The 27,988-nt window shown below is 43.8% G+C and overlaps 1 protein-coding gene across 18 annotated transcripts in view; it reads right to left on the bottom strand.

The window, feature by feature from the left end:
- The window catches only part of SYNE1 (spectrin repeat containing nuclear envelope protein 1), a 1,651,720-nt gene that overhangs the window by 80,997 nt on the left and 1,542,735 nt on the right, over positions 1 to 27,988 (bottom strand). For 16 of the 18 annotated variants that reach the window (XM_069606781.1, XM_069606782.1, XM_069606785.1 and 13 more), the window contains 3 exons: positions 10,856 to 10,998; positions 6,665 to 6,791; positions 3,439 to 3,650 (listed from right to left, as the gene is read on the bottom strand). In XM_069606781.1, the coding sequence (XP_069462882.1) occupies positions 3,439 to 3,650; positions 6,665 to 6,791; positions 10,856 to 10,998 (482 nt within the window). Of the gene's footprint in view, positions 1 to 3,438; positions 3,651 to 6,664; positions 6,792 to 10,855; positions 10,999 to 19,731; positions 19,801 to 27,988 lie in introns of all 18 variants that reach the window. The other 2 variants (XM_069606796.1, XM_069606797.1) reach the window with 1 other exon arrangement.

Genomic DNA, 27,988 nt, shown 5'->3' on the forward strand with positions numbered 1-27,988 from the left:
AGCATGTGAATCTATGCCAGACCCCATGTTGGAGAAATATATTGCATAACTAAATATCGACTATAGCCAAAGTCTCTCACTGGCCATGCAACCAAAAAGGGGTTGGCGAGGGGTTTCATTCATATCTGTATTAGTCATGGCCATACATACCATTTCAATGGAAGCTGGATGCTCAGGTCTGAGATGCCACCCAAACATGTGCGGCCTCAAATACCACAGAGTGTGCTACCTGGAGCTCCACCATTTATTTAGGACCACAGCAGCAGGACTGTACCCTCATCCAACACAATGAATGGAGAGCTTTGAATAACAGATCAAGAAATAGAAAAACCTTTCTGGGCTTGATAGCTGAGAGGCTTTTAAGACGGATCCCACCCAAATTAGCATGTGTGTGAAACTAACCATGCTTAAACGGTGTGATCATTACCTTAAAGCACTGGCTTGTGAGAATTAAGGGTTGGGCGTTTATGATGGACTGAAAGGGTTTCTTATTTTTGCTAGCAAGAAGGCCAGAGATAGCCTGGCGTTGTGGGGGCAGAAGTGGGACACCAAAGTAAATGGCCAAAGGAAGCCATAATATGAGGAGGGGAGGAATTGGAATTAGTTTATGGTATTTTCGCAGACGACCCGGCTCATTTTCTTATTTGTGGGATGTTTTAGTTACTCCATGTCATCTGAACAGGTTTCTTTTGGAAAGCATTGTTGTTTGGGTATGTTAAACCTGTTTAAACAAAAGACAACAACAACTCTCAGAATGCATGGATTTGTTGCATGAAAGCCCAGGACTGGAAACACATGTTAAAGTGATATGGAATCACCTTGCTAAACTATTCTCTTTGCTGGGTGCAAAAAACAGTTTGAGTAAGTATGGAAATAAAATATTTCTGCACACTATGTTTGTTGCTGCCCTCTACAGTTTTTGCAGAAGGTACAGAAGTTGGAAAAAATTGAAGGGCTGAAGACAGAGGGGATTGCACTTTGGTGGCGGTGTGTGTGTGTGTGTGATGTGTGCTTTATTCACTATGAGAAAAATGTATATGCAATTATTGTAGCACAGCTAATGACAAAAACAACCCTTTTGACATGGGTTTAGTAAAATGTTTTTCCTTCTTGCTATTCTTGTATTGAAATCACATGCACATGTACATTCGCGATGTGCCTAGTGTTACATTCACATTCTCAAGATATCATTATTTCATACATTGCGCCAGAATATGTTAATATAAAACCTACTACAGGTATTGCAATCGTACAGAAAGGAGCTTGCATAATTACCAGGCAATCACACAAATTGCCAGCTTTTCCCATCAGACAACAGCAACCAGCTCAACTGATTAGGCCTTAACTATGACCTTCCCCAACAGCCCTAAGAACAAAACAGAGAGGGAAAGGAAGCACTGCATCACGGGCCCCAATGCAATGAGTGAGAAACAGAATGTTTCATCACTACACAATGTCCACCAATACAAAGCAGGAAGCACAATGCCCCACCACACAAAACTACAACTAAACAGTCCCAAGGATGTTCACCCCACGGAAAACAAAGAACCAGCCAGGACAAAAGGATACAAACGTCTGAATACACACGCTCACTAAGATGGATCCACTAGGACAACACTTCAACACGACCCCGACCCTGAACCATTCAAAGCCTTAACCGACCAGGGTCACACTAGATCACCTGAGAATAGATATCAGCCACCTAGTCCCACACATGAAGATTAGGTTCAGACGCACCCACCAATCCAAATTATACTCCATATACTCGAGTCGGCCCACGAGGAACCAGCAACATCCGAACGCACAGGTATACAACTCTAACGGAATCATAAGTACCTGAACCAGGATACAGACCCCACTAACCCAACCCTCAATCTTCTGCATACTTAAACCCACACAAAACAACACAACCATCTCTCTTCCAGCAATTTGCACGCACTTTACCACACCGCATCAACAACAAATAAACTTCACCCACAGCACTCGAGGCCTTCATCCGATCCGATACTAGCACCAAAGCCCAGCACACGGTGTATACCGAGCTGAAACTGCCAACAGCACACCACTTCTCCCACTCTCCTTCTCCCCTCCTCCCGACTAACCCTACCCCCACCCTTCCTGTTTGCAGATCCGTCAGAGCGCCTGAGGACCAATTCCGTTGGTGACTGTGCGCTATACAAGTACCGCTAACATAACATTTCAGTATGCTTTCATTGTACCTGCATCATATATTATAATTTGGTGATTTTCATAAAGCTTCATGTAGCTGGACCGCTTCTAAGCTCTGCATTAGAGTGCGTTATTTTTATCCACTGATGGTACACGATTCATCGGCCTCAGAATGAAGGGCCTAGTCGGTGCCACTGGGGTTTTATACTCTGTCACTGTAACTAGCACCCTGATACCTAAGGATTTGGTGCGCTGCTATACATGTAAATATAAATTAAATTAAATAAAAAACTTGTCTCGTGGCGTTGTCCCATTTCCAAAACCAGCACGTTGCACATGGGCTATCCATCTGCATCCGGCATGCAACTATTTGCCAGAAGTGAACATTGTATGCCCAGGAAATCACCCCATTTAGGTAGCTGTTGTCTTGACATGCCAACGTACTTATGCCATTTTCTAGATATTGGCATGCTCTACCGAGGCAATCTCACCATATACCATGTTTTCCCATTAAATTCTCATGCACAACCTTTGGCAAGTATCGTTATACTTTTGTCTAGGTATGCTGGTCCTGCGGCAACAGAGAACTAGGTGGGATATGGGGTGCAGTCCTCATATCCCACCTACTTCTCTGGTCTTCCCCTAAAGTGCTTCGAAATGGTTTCAAGGCATTCTTTATTACTTAACGTTATTTAATTTAGCTGGGAAGCGTCTTCTTTTTCACCACTCTCTAACTCGTTCACTTTATTTCACACCCATCTTCTATTCTTCCTCGGGAGCATTTGGAACAGCCTCTGGGCGCTATGTTCACCAACTAGAGAGCGCTTTTGGCTCTTGCTACACTATCATTTGAGAGAAAAAGAACGTGTGGGCGAGTCACTGGCATGTGTTTCTTTGGATGCTCCACTGTGCACCTGTTCTTCTGGCCACCAATGAACGTCTAGAGAAAGCCCTCTTCAAAGGCCAATCTGGTAATGCTGTGGGACTCATTCCCACCCCTGCCCAGCCTGTTTCTATTCATGTATTCATTCAGAGCAGAGCACTGTGTGTGGGATTGGCTCTAAAGCAACAGCAATAGTATGACTCTTTTGCAAGTGATGCAGGACTCCTTTCATGCAAAAGCCATTAGAACGCAGAGTTAATGATGGTTACACAATGTTAGAAAGATCCTGAGTGGTGGTCGGGGCAATTAAGATGAAAGGGAGTCGTCTGTCCTCGGCGCGGAGGCCTTCGGTCACACCGCGTGCCAGGAAGCAGAGATGCGCGTACCTTGAGTTTCCTTATCCGGAGCTCGATGGTCTGGATGTCTGTGCTGAGGTCCAGCTGGCGCAGCTGCTCCAGCTCCTCTTCCCGCTCGCCCAGCCACTCGCAGATGCTGTTCAGGTCGGAGATGAACTGCTGCCACTGCTGCAGGTTCTGCTTCATGCGCAGCTCCTTGCTAAGGGCCTGGGCCTGGATCAGCTCCCAGCGCTCGATGACCCCTGCGGACACAAGGAGAGGCAGCACAGACAGGTCATGTTAAACGGCTTGCATGCAAGCGCCCTCGCCGGCACACTACTTGGCGAGTTATCATAACGGCTAGCTCTCGGATTACAAGATATCCACAAACGTTATGTGCCCTAAACAAAAGATATTCCCGAGGGCTGCTTATTTACTGTAGGAACTCGAGAGAGAGTCCTCTAGGTGGCGCCCGAGGATCACAATATGATGGATGCTCATAGCACAACGGCAATACCACATTTTCAGAAAGAGTTGCCCAGGGCTGCCTAAAAAGAGGAAAGACAAAAAATAAACTCGAGACAAACGGCTCTTTAACAGGAATTCACATTTAATGACAATTGTTTTTCACTGAGTCCACTTTTTTAATTCGTGCAGGGTTCCGTTAATGCATTTTTGGAATTCTCTATTCGTGTTAGTACCTGAATCTGGCTTTTTTGAGTATTACTTGCATGCTAATTAACAAGGGGGGTCCTGGGAGTCTCTCTGCCAGACATTAGTCCTGGTTATGAGAGACTTACCCAGAGTCTTTAGCTCACCATCTTTCACAAAGAAGAAATATCCCAAACATATCAGTCTTTGTCCTGCCCTGGGGCAGTCCAGCACCGAAATGCTAGGCAATTCTCCTCTGAACAAGAGTACCAACAGCATCCCCAGACACGTGTTTCGGTCTGGTTGGACCTCATCAGTAGGGAGGAGCTGTGCCTCTCTAAGAGTAGTGAGCAAGGGGTCCACGTCTGGATTCCCCTAGGAACTTAGGGTGAGACCCAAAGTTACTTGAATATGCAAAAGTCTCTTGCAACCACGACTAATGTCTGGCAGAGGGACTCCCAGGACCCCCCTTGTTAATCTGCATATTTAAGTAACTTTGGGTCTCACCCTAAGTTACTAGGGGAATCCAGACGTGGACCCCTTGCTCACTATTCTTAGAGAGGCACAGATCCACCCTACTGATGAGGTCCGACCAGACCGAAACACGTGTCTGGGGTTTCTGTTGGTGCTCTTGTTCAGAGGAGAATTGCCTAGCATTTCGGTGCTGGACTGCCCCAGGGCAGGACAAAGACTGATATGTTTGGGATATTTCTTCTTTGTGAAAGATGGTGAGCTAAAGACTCTGGGTAAGTCTCTCGCAACCAGGACTAATGTCTGGCAGAGGGACTCCCAGGACCCCCCCTTGTTAATCTTACTTGCATGCTAGCCATCAGACATTGGTGCATCCTCTTCTGAGCTTAACGCCCAACAGTTTAAGGCCCACTACTTTTAAGAGCACACCTCCATAATAAGAAACCTTTCCCACTGCATACTAACAATTCTGTGAGTGGTTCCAAAATACCCCTTCAATCGTACACGGGACAACAAAAGCGGGCGACAAATCGGATTAAGTGCACAGACCCTGTCAGCATCTTGTGGTTGGGGACTTGGTGCCTGAGTTTACACGTCAGAAGGCGTTGCACTTTGTACCTCTTTCCTCTTCACTATTTTACGTCAAAGAGGACGACTGTGACGAGGACGAGTAGGATTAAGTGTGACGAAGATAACCGATATTTATATATGGGTCCTGTCTGGCATTTGCTATGTTTGAACATATCGAGGCTATCTCTCGATGCCGCCTTCCCTTTCATCACTGGCGCATCTCAGTCACTCCATGTGAAAAACGCCCCTGCAAACAAGATCAAATTAGTCCTTTGTTCGCCTCTTTTCACCCCCTCCCCGCCCCCCTAACCCACTTGCGGAATGTGTTTTGTTCGGTCGCTTTATGGTTTAAAGACCTTTTCACATGACATCGCCGTGAGTTATAATTACCAGTGTAATAATAATAATTATGTGTATGATACTGCACTGCAACCTCTAAGTAACGAGTGCTCCTCAATATGGTACTGTGCGTTTAAAAAGACTATGAATGTCTTGCTGATACATGCCTGAGCAGTTTGCAACCAGTCAAGCGTATTACAATTTATTTGAAAAGCAAATACTAATTTAAAAAAAAAAAAAAAATTCAAGCCGGTGAAAAGCCAGCCAAAGGTACTAAACTGAGAACTATCTGTTTCCCGGGCCCAAGAGTTGACCTTGACACGTGCATGCACACGTGTGCTTTGTTAATCACTAAGGTGGGCGGTGCCACACTGCAGAGAGAGGCGCATGCGCTTTTGCCTCTGGCTGAACTGCCTAGATGGCCCTTGGAACTCTTAATGAACCACAACACCCCTGTGAGCGTTAAGCTGAAATATACTTTTCTCTTTTAGCAGCGTGAAAGAACATTCTAAAGTATGTGGATCTAGAAAAAGGACATGTACTGGAGGTGGGGGTGTTCCTATTACCTGCCACCACCACCCGCTCCCATCCCCCTAAAAAAAAACAAGACACGTGTTTACTCCTAGAAGAGAACTGGAAAGCTTCTGGTCCAGCTGTGGGCTGAAGTTGGAGGAGAATGGCTGCAAGCAAAGTCAAGCGAAATTGAGATCTGTATTTGGGCATCCGGTCAAGCCACATGTCTCCGAAACTGCAGATGCGCTGGTTTTCCGCCACATGGATTTGTTTAAAGTAAAAAAAAAAAAAAAAACTACATGCCAACATGAGCGGTATAATCAAGGAGGTTATTTTCGCATTGGATGTATGACCCCTGCGAGCTGGTGTAAGCGTAATGTGCAGTGTCTCGGGATGCACCTTTGGGCCATGTTCCTCCGTCTGCCCACCTTCCACGCATCGCTCGTTGAGGCGCTTCCCTGCGAGCATCTATGGATGCATAAGGCATGCCAGCCAAACGGCTTCAATATTTTTAAGCACATTTTACATGTTTACAATTGCTTTTATTTTCATGGATTCGAATCCGTGCATATTGACTCAGCCTCTCACATGTCAGAGGTTGATCACAAACACCAATCACTGTGCGATTTGATGATATAAGGTTAGTACATAGACATTTGTCATTAATCGCAGGCGGGCTGCATTTCCACGGGATGGGTAACTTTCTGCTTTAAGAAATGGGAGCATTACTTACCAGATGTCTGCGTTTCTGTGCTGTTCAGGTTAATTAACCCAGACAACTTCTCCTCCTCTTCTTTGAGTTTGTAGCCCACCTTCTTTACAGTGTCGATGCTGCCTCTGCACTCCCCTAGCAGCCTCATCTGTTGGAAGAGTGGTTGCAAGTTAGTTTTTTGCTTTCCTAATTATGCCAACTCCCAGGGCTGATTCCTTTATCAGACCAGCACATACTTTTGGTTTATTGCGTTCAAGACTTCCTCTGGCCTTATTATAACTGAAAAATATGCCTGCATGAATAGAGAGGAAGGATGCGATTGGGCTTTACAGGTTGTGAAATGAGGTCCATGTGTGGCTAAAAAAGCGGTGTCAGGGGGGAGAATGAAGGATCACCTCCGAGTGCTGCTTTCCTTGAGTGATGTGGTGCATTAGGATTGCAAACTCTTCCTAGCTAAGCGGAGGCCATGCACAGAATGAAGCAGCAGGAAATGCAGGCTTACTTCTAACCGTGTGGACAATGGTTCTACGTGATTTCGCCGACCTATTTTTGGTCGTGGTACTTTTCATCGCCGGATTTTACATTGCCAGAAACCCTGTTTTTGTTTTTTTTTTATTATGGGGGGGGGGTTCCCCCCCAGACCTCCCTGTTACTATTATAATAATACCCGCAACCCCAACAAAACACCCCCCAAAATAAAATAAAAAAACGGGGTTTCTGGCGATGAAAAATCCGTCGATGAAAAGTACCACGACCAAAAATAGGTCGGCGAAAAGCGTGTATACCGTGGACAATAAGGGGAGATGCTCTAATCTCGGGTGCCCCGCTGCTTCACAGATATTTCTTATGGGTACATTTTTATTTGGTTTCCCAATAACGATTGGTGCAGCACAATGTAAGGAAGCAGTGCTTTGCTCGAATGCTACATTTCTGAATGTATACGATTTGGCCGTGGTACAATTGTTAGCGGTTGAATTGACTGTGGTCAATTCGGCCGCGAAGACAATTTTGCAGCGGCCAAATTGGGTCAAATTTAAACCCCCAGGTCCTTCAAAACACTCCCCCCATTGACCCCCTACTTACCTTTTTGACGTCCGCTTTGTTTCTGACCCTGTGGCGTCGGATCCGTCCCTCCTACACAGGTCGGATACGACGCCGCAGGGTCTGCTTTTCTTTTTTTTTTCGTCCCCCGTCTCCAAACCTCTGGAAGTGGGGTCACCCCGCCACACCCAAAGGCCATCACTACTAAACATGGGGAGCGGGGGACAACCCTGCAACCCCCTGCTTGCCATGTTTGGTAGTGGTTACCCAAACTGACAGTTTACAAACGATCAAATGGTACTGGCCGAACTCTGGCAGATTTACCATACAATCATTTGTAAACGATCAATTTGGGTAATACCACATTTCTGTGGATTACTATTCATTTTATATTCTAGAAATTAAAATGTCCCACCTCCAAATTGGAATCCAGTTCCAGATCTGTTACCTGACTTTTAAAGCACCTACCCAGTGTGGTGGTCGGGGGATGGGCTAGTCGAGTCAGGAAGAGGGTGGTCAACGTACTCACTTAGCTGACAAATGAAAGATCATCAGCGGTACTCCTATTGCTTCCAGTGGAGAGCGCTCCTTAAATTTAGGAGGCCCTTTTTCCTGGCCCAGATATCTTTTTAGCTCCCTCGAGGTTCTGAAATTCTGAAATCACTGTAAAGAACCTAAAAAAAACCCACCTTGTCCTACATGAAATGCACATAAAAGTACCTCTAGGAAATCCATACTTAAAAGGCCCTGCTATTCATCACACCATTGCATGGCCGTTGGCACCTTGAAGCCAAGAAGTTGCTTTCCTTCCTTAAAATATGAGTTAGTTCTCTCTATAATATCTTCAATGTGTAGTGAGGCCTTAAACATTGGTCACTTTTCTTTTAACCTTTGATTAAATCAAAGTATCACCAATAATTCCTAAAGCATCATAAACAAAGGACTGGGGAAAACATGGCTGCAGTGATGAAGAACAGGACTGCAGGTGCATCACTACAGTTAACCATACACTGTTCCAAAGCGGGATCACAAATGGCTCTACTTTTAGGAATATAAGTCTCACACTTTGCAGAGAATGTGCTGGTATTTGCATCCCAGCTGGATAAAACTCTCCACAATACAGCCCTTTGGCAGACTATCGAAGTACAAGATCACCAAATAAAAGGACAGCGATGAAGTGGAAATAGGAATGGTACTGTCTTCTCGAGTGAGGGGAGGTGCAAAGTGAAAGTTAAGCTGGTTCCCCTCCTCCAGGAAATTGAAATTCTATTCAAGAATTAGGAAAAACTCACCATGTCTGTGGTACAGAATTAATTGCTCTTAGATGGTCGAGCTCCCAAGGATACTTTATTATCTAGGGGCACTGCCAATAAATACCCCAGGCCTCTACTGTAAAAAGGTTACCAACCCTCTGATGGGAGAGAACAAGAAATACAAGAAAGGCCTGTCAAAAAGGTGCCTGCCTGTGGACAACGGAGGGTTCAATGTACCGGATCTTGGACTCTGCTATAAGTCCTCAGTCCTGTGTCAGGAAAGTCTATGGGAAAGGGGGGGCAGATTCTGAGACCATTAAATGAGCTTGATTAGAGATGTGTATAGCAGGAAACCTTAAACACATGACCTCCTAGTATACAAGTAAATGCACGAGTGAAAATGTCAATCTGCCATCGGCAAAAGATGCTGGAGACGTTTGTGCATGCGCTTGAGTTTAGGTGCATGTACACTCTGAGACAGCACTAATACACAATCCGGGGATAAAGCTAAACAAAGTCGGTGTCCTAAAAATCCTCACCCTGGAACATGGTCTCAGATGCTGAAAAGATGAGGGCTTGATGACTTGGAATGAGATATTTGTCTATGGAGCGACCGATGTACTGTAATAAATGTTTCAAAGAGATTTTGGGTTAGTGCTTCGCTCGGGCCTGTAACTATGCGCCCCGGGGTATTATATGAAGCGGAAATACCCACTCCACCGCTCTGGGCTTATTGCTTAATTAGAACGCAGGGGGGGTGGGATGTGTCCCTTCTCTCCTTTCAATGGCGGCCATTATTTTGTTTACTTTTTTCCTATTTGTTTAATGGCCCCCATGGAAAGCGAGAAGGGACTACATGTAGACCCTTCTCCCATTCCATGGTGGCCATTTTGTTTTTTTTACTTTTTTTTTACAATTTTCAATGGCTGTCATACAAAGGGAGAATCGTTTCCCCTTCCTTGGCGCCCATTTCTTTTTTTTCAGTTGTGAAATACCAGAGTGTTTTGCAACTGGAAAAAATTGCTTTTAGTACCTCGGTCTTACAGGCCGGGGTACTAATGGCAATAATCGCTTTGCTCTGGCCTGTAACTATGGGCCCCAGGGCATTACCTGAAGCGGTAATGCCCCCCCCCCTGCTCGGGGGATATTGCTTAATTGGCATTTAGCTGAACAGCTCATGGGTGTGTGCTGGTCCCTATTAATTTGTGTGCAAACACTCTGGATGTGAGCAGATGTTTAGAGCCACATCGCAGCATGGGGGAATGGCAGATACATAGGCCAAGTGACGGTGGTTGCAGGACTCTTTGCTGTTCTGAAGACTGCGGACATAGTGACATCTCTTGAGATGGTGAGGTATGGAGGCCCTGCATCCGTCATGCCTCGGTGAGACACCACTAAATCAGAGGTGACACAGGAACCTGAATCAAAGGCTAATATCCCATGAAAGCATCCACATTCTGAGCACAGTGAAAACAACAGAGAGAGAGCTAAAATCCTGTTAAAGTAGTTTCTTGATGTATCTAGCCTGATAGACTCTGATATCGTACACCACTAGGTGGTTTATACCATCCATATATTTATGGAATTGATCAAACAATTAACACAACTGGCTACAAACACATTTAGGGTGCCAAACCATGGCCTATTTCCCTGATACTAAGACTGATGACATGTTACGACTGTGCGGGTGAAGAGCGGAGGAAAGGGTAGGAGTTCTCTCATTACACATTTCTACCTTTCAAACGTCCTCCGGCCCAAGGAAAATCCAGGGACAGCTCTTTAGGCCATGCAGCGTGGCCTCCTAGCGAAGCAGTTTCTAGTTTAGTGGCACAGGGGGAAAAGGTGCCGATGAGAAATTGTGCATCGGTTTACAGTGAGGCAAAGAAAGCTAAGTGCACAAGAACACGGCAATACTCACATAACCCCTGTAGCTGGAGTCCAGTTCGGGGCCAGTTGGTGTTCTGCTGCGTATGATGTTTTCGGTTTGTTGGAGGTGAAAGCGGCTAGTATCAAGGGCTTTGTCGAGCTGACGGATGTGCGTTTCTAAGGATCCTGGCTCCCCTAAAACACAAATATGAAGCATTGAAAGCAAATGGTAAACAATTGGAAGCCTGCAGAGCAAGAACCCGTTCCATGTGAGGATAAAGAACAGGCTGGAGAGTGAGGCAAAGGCGGCAACATAAGCGGATAATGAGAGAAGATGTTATGAAAGACAGGCAACTTGACAGGCCGGGGGTGAGCATGAGGGCTACTCTAGCAAATGGGTATGTCAGGGGCTGTGAATGTTAGGAAAGCCTGCATGGTTGTAAACAGCATTGCAATCAACCGTGATTATCATAGGAGACTCTACTTTTCACTCTCAGAAGTTGCCAAAACACAATGGGGCTCATTTTCATAAGGGGTAACGTATAACAAAAGGGTGAAAATATGGGTAAAACTGTTATGCATTTATTTTACATTGCTCCTCAATTTCATGCCTTTGATTGGCAGATAGGGGGCATGGATCATCATTTACGATTCTGCCGCCCCTTTCCTCTGTGCCATACAGACGACACTTTCATGCTGACGTAAATGCGGTTGATTTCTATGGAATCCATAGCAAACGATGCCTGCTCTACGTAAACGGCAGGTGGCATTTACTCAATATGCACTGCAGAGTGCAAAAGGGAAGAGTGAAGGCGATTACATCTGCACTTTGCACCTCCCTCTTTAACTCTAAAGTGCAAATGATGAAAATGTTGTGGAGGGGACCTGTCTGCACCTAAGTGCAAAAGTAACATGCCCTTTCCTCGCAATTTATGGATACTTGGAAAATTATCCTCAATCCGTACCAAGTGGACATGGCATAGAGAGGAATGCCTACATTTACACTTGGGTTTAAGCAGTCACCTCCATGCAATTTTGAATGTTTTAGTGATGGGGTAATTTAGGCATGTAAATCCTGGCAGTACCGTGTTTACATGCCTAAAATACACCATGTGGCTAAAAACCTCAGGGTCATCTTCGACTCCACACTCTCCTTCTCTCCTTACATCTCTGACGTCTCTAAGAAGTCTCACTACCAGCTGCACCTCCTCAGAGGTATTCTTCCTTTCCTCTCCTTCCCCCAGAAGCTCACTGTCTCCAGAGCTATGGTTCTCTCAAGGCTGGATTACTGCAACAGCCTCTTTTTAAATCTGCCTGCCTCTACTCTCCGCCCTCTGCAACTCATCCAAAACAGGACTGCGAGACTTGTCCATGGCCTCAAGCCCAGGGATCGTATCTCTCCAGGACTGAAATCTCTGCACTGGCTCAAGGTGGCTGCAAGGAATAAGTTCAAAACCCTCTGCATTGTCCACAGGGCCTTCTGGGGCTTGGGGCCTCAATACCTTCAACTCTCTCTTCCTAAATATCTTCCTTCTCAAGCTCTTCGCTCATCCACCTCCAACTCTCTCAGGGTCAGTCGCTTCCCCAAGCAACGAGTTGGTGGTAGATCTCTTTCTTAGGCTGGGGCCTCCATCTGGAACAGCCTCCCTGCCTCTCTGAAAATTGAGGAGAACCACCTCCGGTTCCGGAAGCACCTCAAGACCTTCCTCTTTGTTTCTGCTTTCTCTCCTCCTCTCTCCTGCTGAACCCTTGGCTGAAACTGAAACTGCACTGGTCACCTGGCTACCCTCTGTTCTTGGGCCCAGGTCCCCTCCCTGCCAGTTGTATGCCTGCGCTGCCCCCCTGGCAACCCTGGCACTCTGGGGCTGTTTCTGTATCTGTACAGCCCCTTACCAGCACTTGACACCTGATGTCTGCACTTACATTTGCACCTGCAACCAGCTGGCAACAATTCTTATTTATTGTTTTTATTTAGTTACTGTTTCGCACTTTTCCCCTTCCCCCGCACTTGTGTGATCTCAATGTCACCTGGCCAAGTAAGATCGTTGTTTCTGCTTTCCCTTTGTTTCCCTCCCTTGTCGCGTCGCGCCTTGAAACACTTGTGTATAGGCGCGTTATAAATGCCATATCATATCATGTCTGTGAATAGTGGACAGCATTTACATGGATCCATATGGATTTAGTCTGATTTCTAAATTCAGCGCATGTGAGGCACAGACCATCTGGGAAAGGAGGAAGCGTTCTAAGGTGTGAAAACAACACGGTTCGTAATTTACTGGTGGAGACAGGTCTCTGCCATCAAATTACGAACTGTGACCACCATGCTGCCCACATCAAAATGAGCCTCAACGGCCTTCCGACAATGAAGATGTGAAGATCTGTCATATTTGCATGCAAGCTTTAGGATAGCAATGAATTGCTGTCATAGCATTTGGCAAGGCAACCATTTACATATGACCTGTACACATTTCAAGCTTTCACTCAATCATATCAATAAGTATCACATAATACCCGGGGCGATTTGAATGTTGTATTTTCAAATGCTGCATGGTGAGTGTTCTTCAATTCTTTCACCTATCCTCATGTCAGGTTTACCACTCGCACAATGTGCTCCACTCGTGGCATTTCACAAGAGTAGGTGATTCAGAGGGGAGCAGCACGGCCTGTACTTCCCTCCACAGACACTTGCATAAATGGCTTGGGACAGAAACAATGAGCACTAGAAAGAGCAATCCCACCCCACAGTTCCATGGTCAAGTACATGTGTATCTGATTAAGCACGTGTTTGCCAACAATTGATGTAGTAACACTGTGTGAGAGTAAACAACACTTGTCTACTTGGTATTAGGTAACCCACCTTTTGGTATAGGGCTGTACTACACAGATTGGTAGTGTGACTGAGCAGCCAGGCCTATCTCAAGAGGGGTAAATTAGAGATCTAGCAATAAAATTCGCAAACACAAGTAGCCAAGTAACACTTACACTCAAGGTTTTAGTTATAAATAATTATTTAAAATCAATTTTTAAATAAGCATTCTTTAAAAAGGGCATGATATGTAACAATCAAATATACTTTGAAATACTTTTCCAGAATCCGATTAAGTTTAGTAGATACTCTTTAGAGATGTTTTTGTTACACACTTCCTACACCCGGAGGTGATTTCATTGACAAGGACAATAATTGCATTTATATATCACTGGTACACTTTGCAGATTCTGAGGTTGCAGAAAAGAAAGGTTAAAAGGAAGGAAACAGGTTAAACAGTTTCTCAGGGCATGTGAGTATACGTAAATCTCCCAATGAAGTCTAGACAAAACCTTTCCCAGCACTGGCACTCGGTTCCTGCAGCAGCAAAGAAGTACAGCCAGTAGGGGAAGACGGTCCAATGGAGTTTGCCTCAGGGTTAGTTGGTCCCACTAACCCAAGGAAAGAAGTCTCCCCTTTCGGAGCTTCTCGTTGATCAGAAAAAGGAGTTTCAGCACAGCAGCAAGGCTTCACCGGGCAATGCAAAGGTCCAGGAAGATGCAGCAAGCTTCATTCAAGGTTTCTTCGTCTGGTATTCTTCCCAATGGTGGACTCTGCCGCGAGTCCCAAAACCCTTGCCTTTTAAGCAGGTTTCTCCCATTCTTGCACAGCCTAGGCTGTCAGGACAGCCACCCAGCCAATCAGGACTGGTGCATTCAGGCATCCCTAGAGACAAAGGACAGGGGAGTTTCGGGAACCTCCCTCACTTCCTGCCCTTCCAGCACACCAGAGCCAGAGGCGGGTTTCAGAACTGAGGCCCACCAAAGGCAAAATGAGCAAAGGGCTCAAACCTGGCTTAGCACACAGAGTACAACACAAGAAAGACCTCACAAACAGAAAATGGTGAAAAAGGAAGACTGGGGGAATTTTGTCAAAATGGTCACCCATGGGTGCTATACTCAGCTGAGGGTTCAGCCTGCGGTAGAAAAGCACAATGGTAGGAAAATTAAACCACTGCCACCGAAGGAAACAATCCAACTCCGGTCAAAAACACACGAGGTAGTGAGAAATAGGTCCCACTCACTCCAGGGTAAAAATTAAAAAGTCCTAAAGTCCAGCAAACGAGCTGGAGGTCTCTAAGGTTGAAGGGAATTAGCACAGAAATGAGAATTCTCCCAAACAGCACACGCTGTGAAGATTTGAACCAAAACAGGTCTGTGGTGGTAACTACAACAAGAAGGCAGACCTTTAAACTCTAGAAGACAACAGAGTGGGTTGGACCTATTCCCGGGTTACATTTACAGTGTGATAGCCAAAACAACAATAATAATGATTTGTGTTCTTCTATAGCACTTCATGACCGGTTTCTCCCACGTGTAGGCGCTGTAATAGCACGTGTTATTACCCAATTTAATGCTAATCAATTTTTTGACCTTGGAGAGATGAACGGCTGAGTCAGCTCTGCCATAAATGTCATACTTGCAAACTGCAGGGTCTGAGAGGGATTAACTGCAGATTAAGGGAGAATCGACAACCCAATAAAATACTACATTGCGGAGATTATCTCTCAGATACGGGATGTCCCCTTCACAGAACATTTCAGATATTTCTAATAGTCCCAGAAAAAAAAGGAATTTTTGCAAAACTAGATCTTGAGTGTGTTAGATATTTGCAATTCATTTCTGAATGAAGTTCCAACATCAGAATAAAATAAAATGCAGCTAAATAAAATCGAACATGGCACCAAAATAGGTGAACTGAAAACAGAAAAAGCTGCAAGAGGTTGGACCTAGGGCAAGCCATCAGGCACTCTGATCTGCTTGAAACACTCTAATCCCAGTTTGACTCTTAAATCGAGTTGCCGTTTCAAATAATTTGAATGAATGGAGCTGATTGACACAAGCTCGTTGTCTAGTTAGGTCTGAATAGGACTAGAGCTAGTTTGGCGCAGCAAAGAATGTCAATCACCTCTCAATAGTTGGACTCATTGCCTCACATCTCTTAGCTGCACCGCTCTTTGTCTTCTCTGTACAGAATCTCAATATCTCACCATTATTGTGGGACCCCAATGTTCTTCATACAAACTAAAATGTCAGCAGTACCATCTGCAGGCCTACTACCACTCCTGCTCAGGCCTCCTAAACATGCCACTGGTATGTACCACCCAGCGCTGTACCTGTTGTATAATGGTGTGTATATGGGAGGCATAGAGAAACATGCAACTGAAGATGTAGGAACACGCAGGGAAGCAGACACGCTATGTTTGCTGTCTTAAAAAGTGACAATGGGGTACACTGCCCCCAGCAAGCATACAAAATAAGAAATACAAGCTAACGACACCAAATTGAGATGCAGAATCAATATTAGGATGAGATGTAAAATAAGAATAATGAATAAGCACTACACAACTACCAAGGGACCATGTGGCATAGAGCCATTACATAAATAATGTTGAGATATCAAGCAGGCTCTAAGGAAGTGCGACCGGCTACAAAAGTAAACACCAGCGTGCCAAACACTCTTTATTGTTATTGTTCATGATCAATTAGCCATTATCTACTATCGTTATTGACTAATGAAGTCAAAACTATTGTCACTCTGTTTGGCAAATAAATGGAAATGTTAAATAAATGTTGGCTACTGATATGATAATGAAATTGAATGAATTGCTAATTTAGAGAGAGACAGAAAATGTTAAGTCGCGCAATGTCAGCGTTACTTTAAGGAAATGTTGATGCTTATATTACTTTACTATACATCACAGCAGACGTGATGTGCTTGAGTCAAAAGTAGCAGCTTAGACACTGAAGACATCTAATAAGCATAGATTGTGGACATCAGAGCAACACCTGTACCATGAAATACTGTAAAGATGTAAGGGAGCACCCTTCAAAATGTAGCCGTAAATAAGGGTGCAGGGTGCATGGAGATGCAGGTGCTAACAAAATACTTTATGGGAACTATAAGGAGGAATTTTCAAAACCAGTCCTGTGAGAGGGGTATGAGAGGTCACCCTATTTGGTGAACAAGGTATTGGACGCTTGGTCTAGCCAAACTCTCAGAAGGTAACATAGGCAGAATAGTAAGGTAGATTTCAGGAGGTGTGGGACTGGTGTGTGCACACAGTTAACAACAGATAAAGACAGCCAAGTAATGAAGCAGCACAGAGAAGTACAACAATGTTCTATTGATTAGGCCTTAAAGACATGCAAGTAAAAATCAAGAATATTATACAATACAAAACACTCTGATCAGAATATACATACATATTTGTATAAGCACACTGTTAGTAATGTCTTCAACAGTTTACCCTGCAACACAGTTACAAGCAATTCAAACAAACAAAGCACAACGGTAACAGTAAAGTGGCAAGAGAAGAGAAACAATTAATGTGAGCTGTCCTCCTGTAGCAGGTAAGCAAGATAGTCAATATCTCAAAAGATCAATGTTCGACACTACAGTTTGAGCCATCCCACGAAGTGCTGCGACCTTCCAGGCCTGCAATACCCGAATGCCATGGGACCTCTGGCACTGCTGCGGTGCATCATTTCGTGAAGGGTGGTTCCGGCTGCAAACTTGTGGGCATCTGTCTGGGCCTACAGAGACTCAGTCCCAATCGTAGAAGTCCCCTCAGAAGAGTCAAGGACCAAGAGAAGGAAGAAAGTCTGTCGGGTGACCACTGTTGCTACTCCAAAGCCTGTGCCGAGCCTCCACAACCAGATGCCATGAAGATCGTCTGCTGGGCATCCCTGTGACGGAATCTGACTGTCTGCTCCCGCCAAAAGTTCTCCCTCAAGCCACCAAGGCCAGAGACCAGAGTTGCTGTTGTCTTACTTTGGGGACTCACCAGTGACATCGTTGTTATTCATCATAGGAGGTACTGTCTAATTTCTAGGTACTTACATAGGCAGTGTTTGTGTTGTTGACTCCTCCTGAGCTTCTTGATTCATGTTGGGGTGGACAACCCAACCGTGCTTTCCCAGGCCTTAGGACATCCGTCTGAGAGGCTGAAATCTTCTATGTGGCCTACCCAGACCCCCTGAGCCCTTTGAATCGAATTCCATTACTTATTTGTTTCCGAAAACGCTTCTTCTGCTATTTGGAAACTTTGACAGCATCTGCCTTCTTTTGTTCTGCTGCTCAAGGGTCACTGGCCCCCCAGTGTCCTTGTCTGACTTTTTGAGACACAATCCCCAGATGGGGTTGGATGTCTAAAGAAAAGGCTTTCCTAAAGTAGTTAACCTAAGTTGCTGTTTCAGTAAATGTTGGTTGATGAATGATTTGCTAACCTGAAGCTACTCTGATACTTACCTGCAATTCATCTAAAAGTCTACTACTGAACTGAGTATTGCAACAGCAAACATTTATTGTATACATATATATCTGTGTGAACTATTTTTAATTTACCAGAACGGACATGATTTTAACATTGTTTTAGTATATATAATAAGTAAGCATTTGTTTTTAATAGTACACTGTGTATTGTTTCCTTGACGATACGTGTGCTCATAGGTCTTTGTACTCAACTGCAGCCCTTTTCCCTCCTAGACTAAGCCTGGCTGCTTTCCATTGCTACCAGACATTTTGGGTCGTTCAGGCCAAACCTAAGAGTTGGAGCCCTGTACTCCTAAGAGTGAGTCTATTACAGTCGTACCACAGGTGGACTTTAGTTAAACTCCCTAACAATTACCCCATCGCTTAGTGGTAAACTTTTGTTCTCCCTTGCTTGCAAATATATTTTGTCCTGTCACTGAAGGAGTGCATAAGCACAACCCCTTTGCTTGTGCACCAACCGATGCAGGGGCAGGGGGAGGGGGAGTCACAAAGAGGATGAGGGTATGAGCATCTCAAATGCATGTGTCTTTTTTTTAATTCTGCTTGTCTGAATTGGATTTACTGCCATAGCAGCAAAATAACCCAGGTTGGGTGTCGACCGCTCAGGTTTCCGCATGTGGTAACAGTAATCACTACACTCAGTTTTCCAACAGGGAGTGCTGGAATAGCCATAACGACCCCAAAAGTACGTTAAACGAAAGCAAAGAACAAACAAGCCACATGTGAAATTGCCTTGCGACTCAAAAAGAAAACATACTAAAACAGTATGCCAGATTGTCAAGGAGGCTAAGACGCACCTAAATATTGTGTTACGGAGAATTGCATTCTCTGTTACACAGCACTTGGATAATTTTGATGCTAAACCGGCTGGTAATGTTTTAAGGAAAACCTTGTGACCTTTCTAGCCACATGTACAACGGTACTACAATACAATGAGTAGCACTCAGTTCTTTATCGTCATTAGTGAGTGAAAAAAAACACAAGTACATCTAAAGAAAGACAACTGGGGCTGGACAGCTGCAGGCTCCTCCGCGTCCACCCACTGCTGCACTTAAGAATCCGGAGTGCCTCACATTCTCTGCTCCGATGATTCCTCTGCCACAGTGAGGGCTATTAGAACCTTGTTGGCATGACTACGAGTGACTCGAGACAAATATTTCAAGCACGTTCCCAAGTTCTGCTATCAGTGGCACCGGAAAAGGAACTGTTGGAATTGTGGTGCACGACACCTTTTTGTCTACGGTGGCTGTCATGGGGCACCCAAATGACACAACAGGCCTGAATGGGTGCTCCTGCCACCATGAGGGTACGATTAAAGAATTCCAAGATATCAGCCTTGCAGCTGTGTATTTCAAAAATGAAGAATCTGCAGGGAAGATAGCATCTATTAGAATCCAAATATTGTACCCTTTTAACTCACTTGATTATGGTTGAAGACACACACACACACACACACACACACACACACACACACACACACGCTCTGCCACTGCATGCAGGCTCTGCCAGGGGAGTGAGCATGGCACAAAGTAGTGAAAGAAAGAGGGGTACTAGGAGGATACTGTTAAAGATTTAGAATGGGGCAGGTGTGAAGGGAACCTAGATGCGACAGCCTTCCAGGTGCCTACCAGACACGCTTCTCAGTGCTTTTTCTGTGAATTTTACATAGTCCTCAGGACTTTCAGGGATCTCTACATCTGTAAAGAATAAAGAATACATTACTCATTATAGTAATATTGGCTCTCTAGGTTCACAGGGTTCCCAGGCATGTATGTCATTATACTCACGGCTACATGATCTGGATTCCGAAGCTACCCTCTCAGCACAGGAAATATACAAACCTCACATAAACAATCTCACTTGCGTGGCTTATTAGCACCTAAGATCTAAAAGAATGTCGTTTTCTGATTAGAAACAATGAGTCCCATGGCGGGTTAATAATTGGTGGGAAGATATTGGTATTTTGAATCATCCAATGAATTAAGAGTAAGGGTGCTTACTTGGTGAGCAACTCCTTTCTCTTGCATCCCAGATTTTTGACATTTCCAAACGCCTTATAAAGAGCCAAAAGAGTTAGCAGACTGGGTGTCAGAACAGAAAAAGTCATACAGAAATTGGTAAATAATAAGAGCATTTTTGAAAGAGCAGGAAACTAAGGTGGTTGGAATTAGGAATTAATCATAACCTAATAATGGAATTATAGTCTCCAAACTGTAATTGTAAATGATCTCAGACTCCCTGCTCCAGAAACTCAATGGAGGAAATGTGAATGACCAGTCTGCCCGGCAGATTCCCACTCCATCAACCCATAGCCCTCTCACTTCAGGTGCAGGAGAAACTTTGCAAGTTATGAACTTGATTTTTAAAATAATTAAACCCTGTAGACTCAGCTCAACCATACCCAGGCATGCTTGAAGATACAACATTGAAGATGGCCGATTAAACCTGAACAACTATATTTTAAAATGAATAGTGTGTTTTATGCCACATTCAAAAAACAATTGTTCCGGCAATAGAATCACGTATATATACTGCCAATTATACATCAATTGTTTTCTTTTTATCACTGAGGTCTATCAACGAAACTGGAGGCGAAGTGAAAATCTAAAATGGTAGGACATACCATTATTGTTTAGAAATGATGCCCTTTCCAATTGTACTAGCCTCCCACTGTCCAAAAACTCTAAAATGATTTGCCCACGGACGCCTGTTTTGTTCCAGCTGTGACGAATTTTAGAAGAGCTTTAAAAACTTTAAGTTAGATGTTGCCTCATTTCGTATGTAATGCATAATTTAACAAATTATTATAGTAGAATATATTTGTATGCTAGTACTACTATCCATATCTGTCTTCACTTTCCTTTTCAAAACTCTTTTTTATTCAAACTATCTTTCTAAATTATTAGAACTTTGATATTTTTAATTATTTCATGAATTATGCTATGCACAGTGCTCTGTTGTTCTTGGGTCAGGACCACTTTATAAATGTTTTTAATTAATACAAAACAAACAAGCCCCTGTTTCGGCAGACCTCGCCTTAAGTGCCAAGGACAAGTATGCTCGTCCTTTTTGCATAATAGCCTGGCACTTACGGGGTTAATAGTTCAATCTTTTGCTCATGCCCAGAGCTGTAGAAACTCAACTGTCATTTGGATGGCTACCATGGTCCAAGGCAAACAGGTTCTTCAGAGCTTTGACAGTAAACATAAATACACTCAGAGACATGTAAATAACTCATCTTTATGATAATTAGGGTGTTTTTCTGAGATTGCTCACTGGAATAGCTACTGGATACAACACGCGGGAATGTTGTTTTAGCGGACCAAGGACTTCGGATTTATTTGTGTTTATGAAGCGTTTTACACTAAAAACGCCATACAAATTAAGAACGGTACAGTCTGAACAATGGAGAAAAAGCAAAATGAACTAATTACGTCAAAGACAGGTGTTGTTTAAGGTGAGTAATGGAAAAGAGGGTAAGAAGAAAGGGAACGTATCTGAAGCAGAAGTGCGTTCCAGTGCAGTGGAGCCAACACAGTAAAAGAATGCAACTATGACTGTGCACAAGGTGGGCGGGGAACAGTGAGAATAAATTGGGAGTTTGAGTGAAGAGATCGAGCAGGGGACTAGAAAGACACAAGAGAAGACAGATAAGGTGGGGAAAGTTTATGAAGTGATTTGAAAATTAAACAGAGAACATTAAATTTAAGGTGAGAGTGGAAAGGAAGCCAATGCTAAGAAGAAAGAACAGGAGAAATAGAATCGCTAGAAGACAGAGACAAAGTAAACGAATAGAAGAGTGACAAATAGATTGAAAAGGACTCAAAACAGAAAGGTCAAAGAGGAGAGAAGAGCAAAGAAGAGACGTGAGAAAATGAGCGAAGATACAAGCAGTTTAGTGGGGTGAAATGAAAGACAGGGCCAAGCTTTACGAATGTTGTAAAGATATGCAGGACAGGAGCCTGACATAGAAGAGATGTGATGTGCGAAGGTTAATGAAGAATCCAGGTAGGCACCAAGATTTTGAGCAGCAGAGGAAATAGGTAACGGGGAGGATGAAAAATAGGTTGAGACGGGTGGAAGTGGCGGAGGAATCGTAGGTGTAGGGAAGAAGGGAACTTCACTTTTAGTAGAATTTAAGACTAGAAAATGATCAGCCATCCAGGATTGCATTGCCAATAAGCAAGAAGACATTTTTAAATGACTCAAAGACGAGAAACAGGAAAATGACAGAAAGAGTTGAGTATTGTCAGCATATAAGTGGTGTGAGATACCAAAGGAAGAGATGATAGGCTAAAGAGGACAAGTATAGAGAGAAAAAAGAAGGAGACCGAAAACAGAACCATGGGGAACACTATAGCGAAGGGGCATGGTTGGAGAAGTGCGGCCAGACCAGGAGACAGAGTAAGTGTGATTAGATTAGCACGTTTAAACCAGTTGAAGGCAGAACCAGAAAATCCAAGGGAGGAAAGCAGAAGAAGGTGATCAACAGTGTCAAACGACGCTAACATCAGGAAGTATTAAGAGTGCTTAGCGCAGCGAGCAGATAGTAAAGAATTGCACACCAACAAAAGAGCAGTTTCTGTAGAATGGTGGGGACGAAAACTAGATTGGAAACAGGGAAGCAAAGAATTAGAGGTAATAAAGGAAGACACTTGAGAATAAGCGGTACACTCCAAAAGTTTAGACAAATAAGGAAGGAGAGAAATAAGACAGTAGTTAGATGAAAGAGAAGAGTGTAGGGAAGGTCTTTCAGAATAGGAAGAATGGTTGCATGTTTAAAGAAAGAAGGTGAAACAGAGTTAGAAAGAGAATTATTGAACAAAGTAGTTAGAAAAGGAAAGAGAAAAGGATAGCCTTTAAGAGAAGACGGAGGGGGATCAAGAGGAGCAGAGGTAGGGTGTACTTTATCCAGCAAAGCAGAAATGTCAGCGTCCACAAGAGGGGTGAAGGAAGATAAGGAAGCAGACAATGAGGACAGAGGAGGGGTAAGGAGGGGCAAGAGGAAACAGAGAGGGGTAATAGCAGAGCGAAGGAGAGTGACCTCTGTTTGGCCTTACCATTACTTTTATGGCACAAGTCCAGAGGGGTTACAGTGGGTCAAGGGTTTACGTTCATCTGATGTCATTTCATAGGTAAGAACTGCTTACTGATTGATTAATTGACATACAATCGATACTGCACTTTTCAGACTATGTTGCTTAAGTATTGTTTGGATGGAGCAAGCAATCCAGTCCACACATTATCAGGGATTTTATTTAATTCCTAGTGTCAGGGAATGTTGCCATATTGGATGCTGGTCATCGAAGACAATTAACCTTCATGTCAGGAATGTTCAATCAACCCTGAGTAATTAAAAGTGGAAGAGCTGTTGATATCAGAACTGGATGTGGAAATGTTCAGCACATAAACTGGACCCAATCTTTCAAATGTCTTGAAAGACGTGAGCAAATAGGTTGATGCGTGGCAATGAGAGCATCTTGGGCTGGCACTATGAACCTAAAGGACACATACATATGTCTAAACACCAAACATCTTTGAATTCATGTTGGCTTCAGTCCTATTTCTTGGTATACCTCCCATATGACAGTGGGAGATTCAAGATGGTGGCAGTCAAGCAGGAATATAAACTTGAAAAGAATTGTTGGATTCTTAAAGTTGGAATGATCCAATCCTAAATCGACAAGCCCTACAAGCAAGTGTGTAATGAGAAACCAATCTTCAGAAAACAGCTTGCAGTGTACACATACAAGTGGCTACTGTCAAGCAAAACATATGATTAGTCAGTAGAGGGGCTAGAAATTAGAAACATAATGAATTCCACTCTCCTCAGGTGGCGTCAAGAACTCTAAAATGACCTCAGACAGCTTCAGAAGGGGTTAACTCAAAACCAGTGCCAGAGAAATAACTAACATTCTGTGGCAAACAAATGCCTTGCATTTGGCAAAGAACCTAACTATGCAACAACTGCATAACAGTTCAGCACAGACGCAATTCCAAAGAAGAACACAATATCAATAAAGGTCAATGATACTCAATGGATATTTTCAGAGCTATGCATTGAGCATATCTATCTGCAGGATTAGCCAGAAAGGGCATCAAAGCACGGCTGGAGAGACATTCGAAGGCTGCAAACATAAGCCTTTGCTTCTTCGTGTGTTCAAATGGATGTACAATGTGTGTACCGCTTTGATGAAAACATGTGCAGTCTTCAATATGTTTTTGCAGTGTTTTTTTGTTACACTGTGTTTATGATTGTATTTGGTGTTCTGGGCCATCAGAGCCCATCTTTAATACATGGGAGGTGAAAATGCATTTTTCACACAACACCCAGCTTGAATGGTGGGATATTTGTAGTCTGCATTGCCCACCTTTCAGAAGCATTATTAAAAGGCAAAGCAGGGATCCTGCACTACAGGGCAATGTAGCTTGAAAATGAGCATATGCAAATGTCGGACCAACTCAATTGGCACACACAAGTAGCCTTTAAATGCTTCAATTAAACAAACTGTACAAGGCCAGTTACTACTTCAGTGATTTAAGAGTTGGAACAAAGACTACATGCTGATCTGGTACGGGCAGACTCTTTCGCATGAGCTTCAAACGACATTTCAAAGACTGTCCCCTGTGCAAATCTGGCATCGGTAGAGACATTTACATTTTCCAAACATCGGCAGCATTCACAGCGAAAGTCAGCAGCCAGGAACTCATTTGTGTAAATCCTGCACTCTGTAAACCATAGGTCAAACAAAGCTTGCTTCATAAGCAGAACAGAGGAGAAACTCCAAATTGGGTAGAGACAAAATGGCGGGACACCTTGTGAAGGAAGAAGAGGTGCACTAGATCGGATGCGCACGGTTCCTTACCTAACCGGGTGTGCCATTTTTAGGCTGACAAGTAGGTTCCCAGTGGCCAACTAAAAACTAGGCATCTAAAGCATCCAGGAAAGGTATAAGAGAAAAGCAAAGACTATACATGCAGCCAAACGATACTGAGATCACCCAGTGAAGGAAACGTAGCCACTGGAAAAGTAAAACACATATTTTTTACAAGCAACCATGACGACAATCTAAAGTGAGTTCACCTTTTAGGATCCAAAATTACAGATTGACTCACAAGTTTGTTTCAAAACACCAAAACATAAAGTGCTGTACTGCAACAGTTTTGGAAAGAAATCTGAATTTAACACTGGAATAGTGTACATTCTTATGTAAACCCTTTAGAAGGACTGTATATCATGAACAAGATAACCAAAAGGGTTGACATAATAATTTGCAAAATAAAATACTGTTACATAGATAGTGTCCATGTCAATTGGAAAAACATTTGAATTAATTAATTTTAATTGAATTGTAAGGTATTCAGGGGATTTCCGTGGATGTGGGAGTTAACTTGAAGATTGAGTCAAGAGCTCAAGGGAAACCACTGTCGTGCCAGGGTAATTCTTGCTGGGGGGAAAACACAAACTAAATCACAATCTCACCTTTTCATCCTGGATGGCGCGAAGAAGGGAGATTGGATTACAAGTGGCTAGCAATATTAAGTTAGGAGTTTGGTAAATTCTGCCTAATATTGTTTGCTCATGTAGGGAATGAACAAATCAGACTTCAGAAAAAGCAGAAACAAAGTACATGTGGTAGGCAACGACAGGTGATTTGATCTGGGCATCCAGCATCATACCTGAGATGAGCAAGAACCCTCGGCTTGTAGATGTAGATTTGGATTTTGGGTGTGCAGGATGAACACTGGATAAGCAGGGCACGGGTTAGTGATGAAAGAGTAGCTCTGTTCTGAAGTCACTGTTTTGGAAGGACATGACCATCCAGGCAATTAGAAATCTGCCAGTGCCTGGTATGTCATGTTATGTTAAAATATTTGTAATGCGCAGCCATGGATCCTTGGGCATGAGGGCGCGGATAAAGACAGAAACAACACACGAAACACAGATTCAAAATGACCACGTCGCCGGAAGCGCACAGAAGTTCAAGAATAGACAAAGGAAGCAGATTATGAAAATAGCAGCGTCTTCAGTGATTTCTTGAAGGCCGCAAAGGAGGGCTGACCTCACAAAGTGGCTGGCAGCAGATTCCATGACAGAGGAGCAGCTATGTAAAAGGCTCCCCTCTCTACCCGCTTCATTCTACGTTTAGGAGTAGAGAGGTAATTCTGATGGCTTGACCTGAGATTCCTTCTGTTAACTTTCTTGGAGATGAGGTCATGCAGATAGGCAGGCATCAGCATTTAAATGTAATGATTAGGAGTCTAAACCTGGCCCATGCCTCAAATGGTAGCCAGTGCAATGAGCGTCTGGCTTCGGAGACATGATTCCGGCGGGCGAGGGCCTTAACCACTCTAACTGCTCGATTTTGGACAACGTGCAGTATATTGTTATCTACTTTGCCAATTTCTATCAGGAGACTGCTACAGTAGTCAATTTTGGCCCCGATAATGGCTCTCGTAATAGCTTCAGCGTTAGCCCGGGATATGAATGGTCTAATGTGCACTAAAAGTTTCAGTATACAGCGGCTGAAACCGTACCACTGACATGTGCCTTCATATTCAGCAGCTGGTCAAGGACCACACCAAGGATTTTTACTTTTGGTAGCAGGGCAATTTTCACCGCCCCCAGGAGAAAACTCTTGTAAGCGGGGTCCAGCTTTGCCAACATCGCTGAGGTGCCCACTATCATTAACTCTATTTTCCCTCTATTTAAGGCTAAGTTGTTGCTCATCATCCAATTCTCAATCATGGAGAATACTCTATTAAGTTCATATTCATCCTGAGAGTGGATACCTGTCAGAGAGATAACACACTGGGTATCATCAGCATAGTTGGAGAACATGACCGCTCCTGTTCCAAAAAACACAAAGAAGGGGGCCATGAAGATGTTATAAATACATGGGGAGGTACTAGCACCCTGTGGGACCCGGTAGGTCACTGGAATGGGGGAAGCCACTGCGTCCTCGAAAAATACCCTACTTTGCCTATTTATCAGAAACAAATTGATCCATTGCGCTGCCGCCGGTTAAAAATTAGCCACTTCAACCATTCTGGAGACCAAAATGGAATGGTCGATGAAATCGAATGCCGCGGACTGGTCCATAGAGATTAGAAGAGAGGGAGACCCAATCTAGAATCTTCAAAAGAAAAGGCGTGTTTGTGATTGGCCTATAATTAAGAGGGTTATCTATTGCTAAACAAGGTGTTTTTTTTTAATATGGGGGTGATCCATGCCTGTTTAAAATTGTCTGGAACAAGTCCCTCAGTTAAGGAGGAGTTAACAAATTTGCAGATGGACTCCAGGAGGACAAGACGTAATAATTAAGGATGAACATGGGTCACCCAAACATTTTGTCACCTTAAGGTGCTCCACCACCTTCTTCAGTTCATCAACCGAAATCGGGAGGAAGTTAAATTGCGGAATGGAGGGATTTCTAACAAAGGGTACAGACCCAGTAGCACTCAAAGTTGGAGAGAGGTGAGCTTTTTTGACGATAATATCCTCTCTTATGCCTGTTAGCTTATGTTGCATTGATTTTTGGAAGAGCAGATGTTAGGAAAGATTTCTTAATTGTGGGTAATTTTCCTTCCATGTGGCAACCCCTAAACTTTTTGCTGTTGTTTTCACCATGATCTAGACTTTGCCAGAGAAGTGCAGCCTTCTGCCGCACTCCTCTGGGCTTTCGCTCCATTCTTACGTACGGGGAAACTGACATGCCCTTAAAACAGTCAGTACCGGGAAACGCTGTTTTCCGTAGTTTCTTTATCATGTTGCGGCTTTTGTGCAACATGACACAAGAGGGCACTGTAAGCTAAGTTACTGCTCTCTTGGGTCTCTAGCCTTCTACAGGCCCTAGGTACTCTTTTTGGATTGTAACTGATCGG

This window comes from Ambystoma mexicanum, chromosome 4p (genome assembly GCF_040938575.1).
Source record: "Ambystoma mexicanum isolate Mex_15411 chromosome 4p, UKY_AmexF1_1, whole genome shotgun sequence".
In the NCBI taxonomy this organism is placed as follows: domain Eukaryota; kingdom Metazoa; phylum Chordata; class Amphibia; order Caudata; family Ambystomatidae; genus Ambystoma; species Ambystoma mexicanum.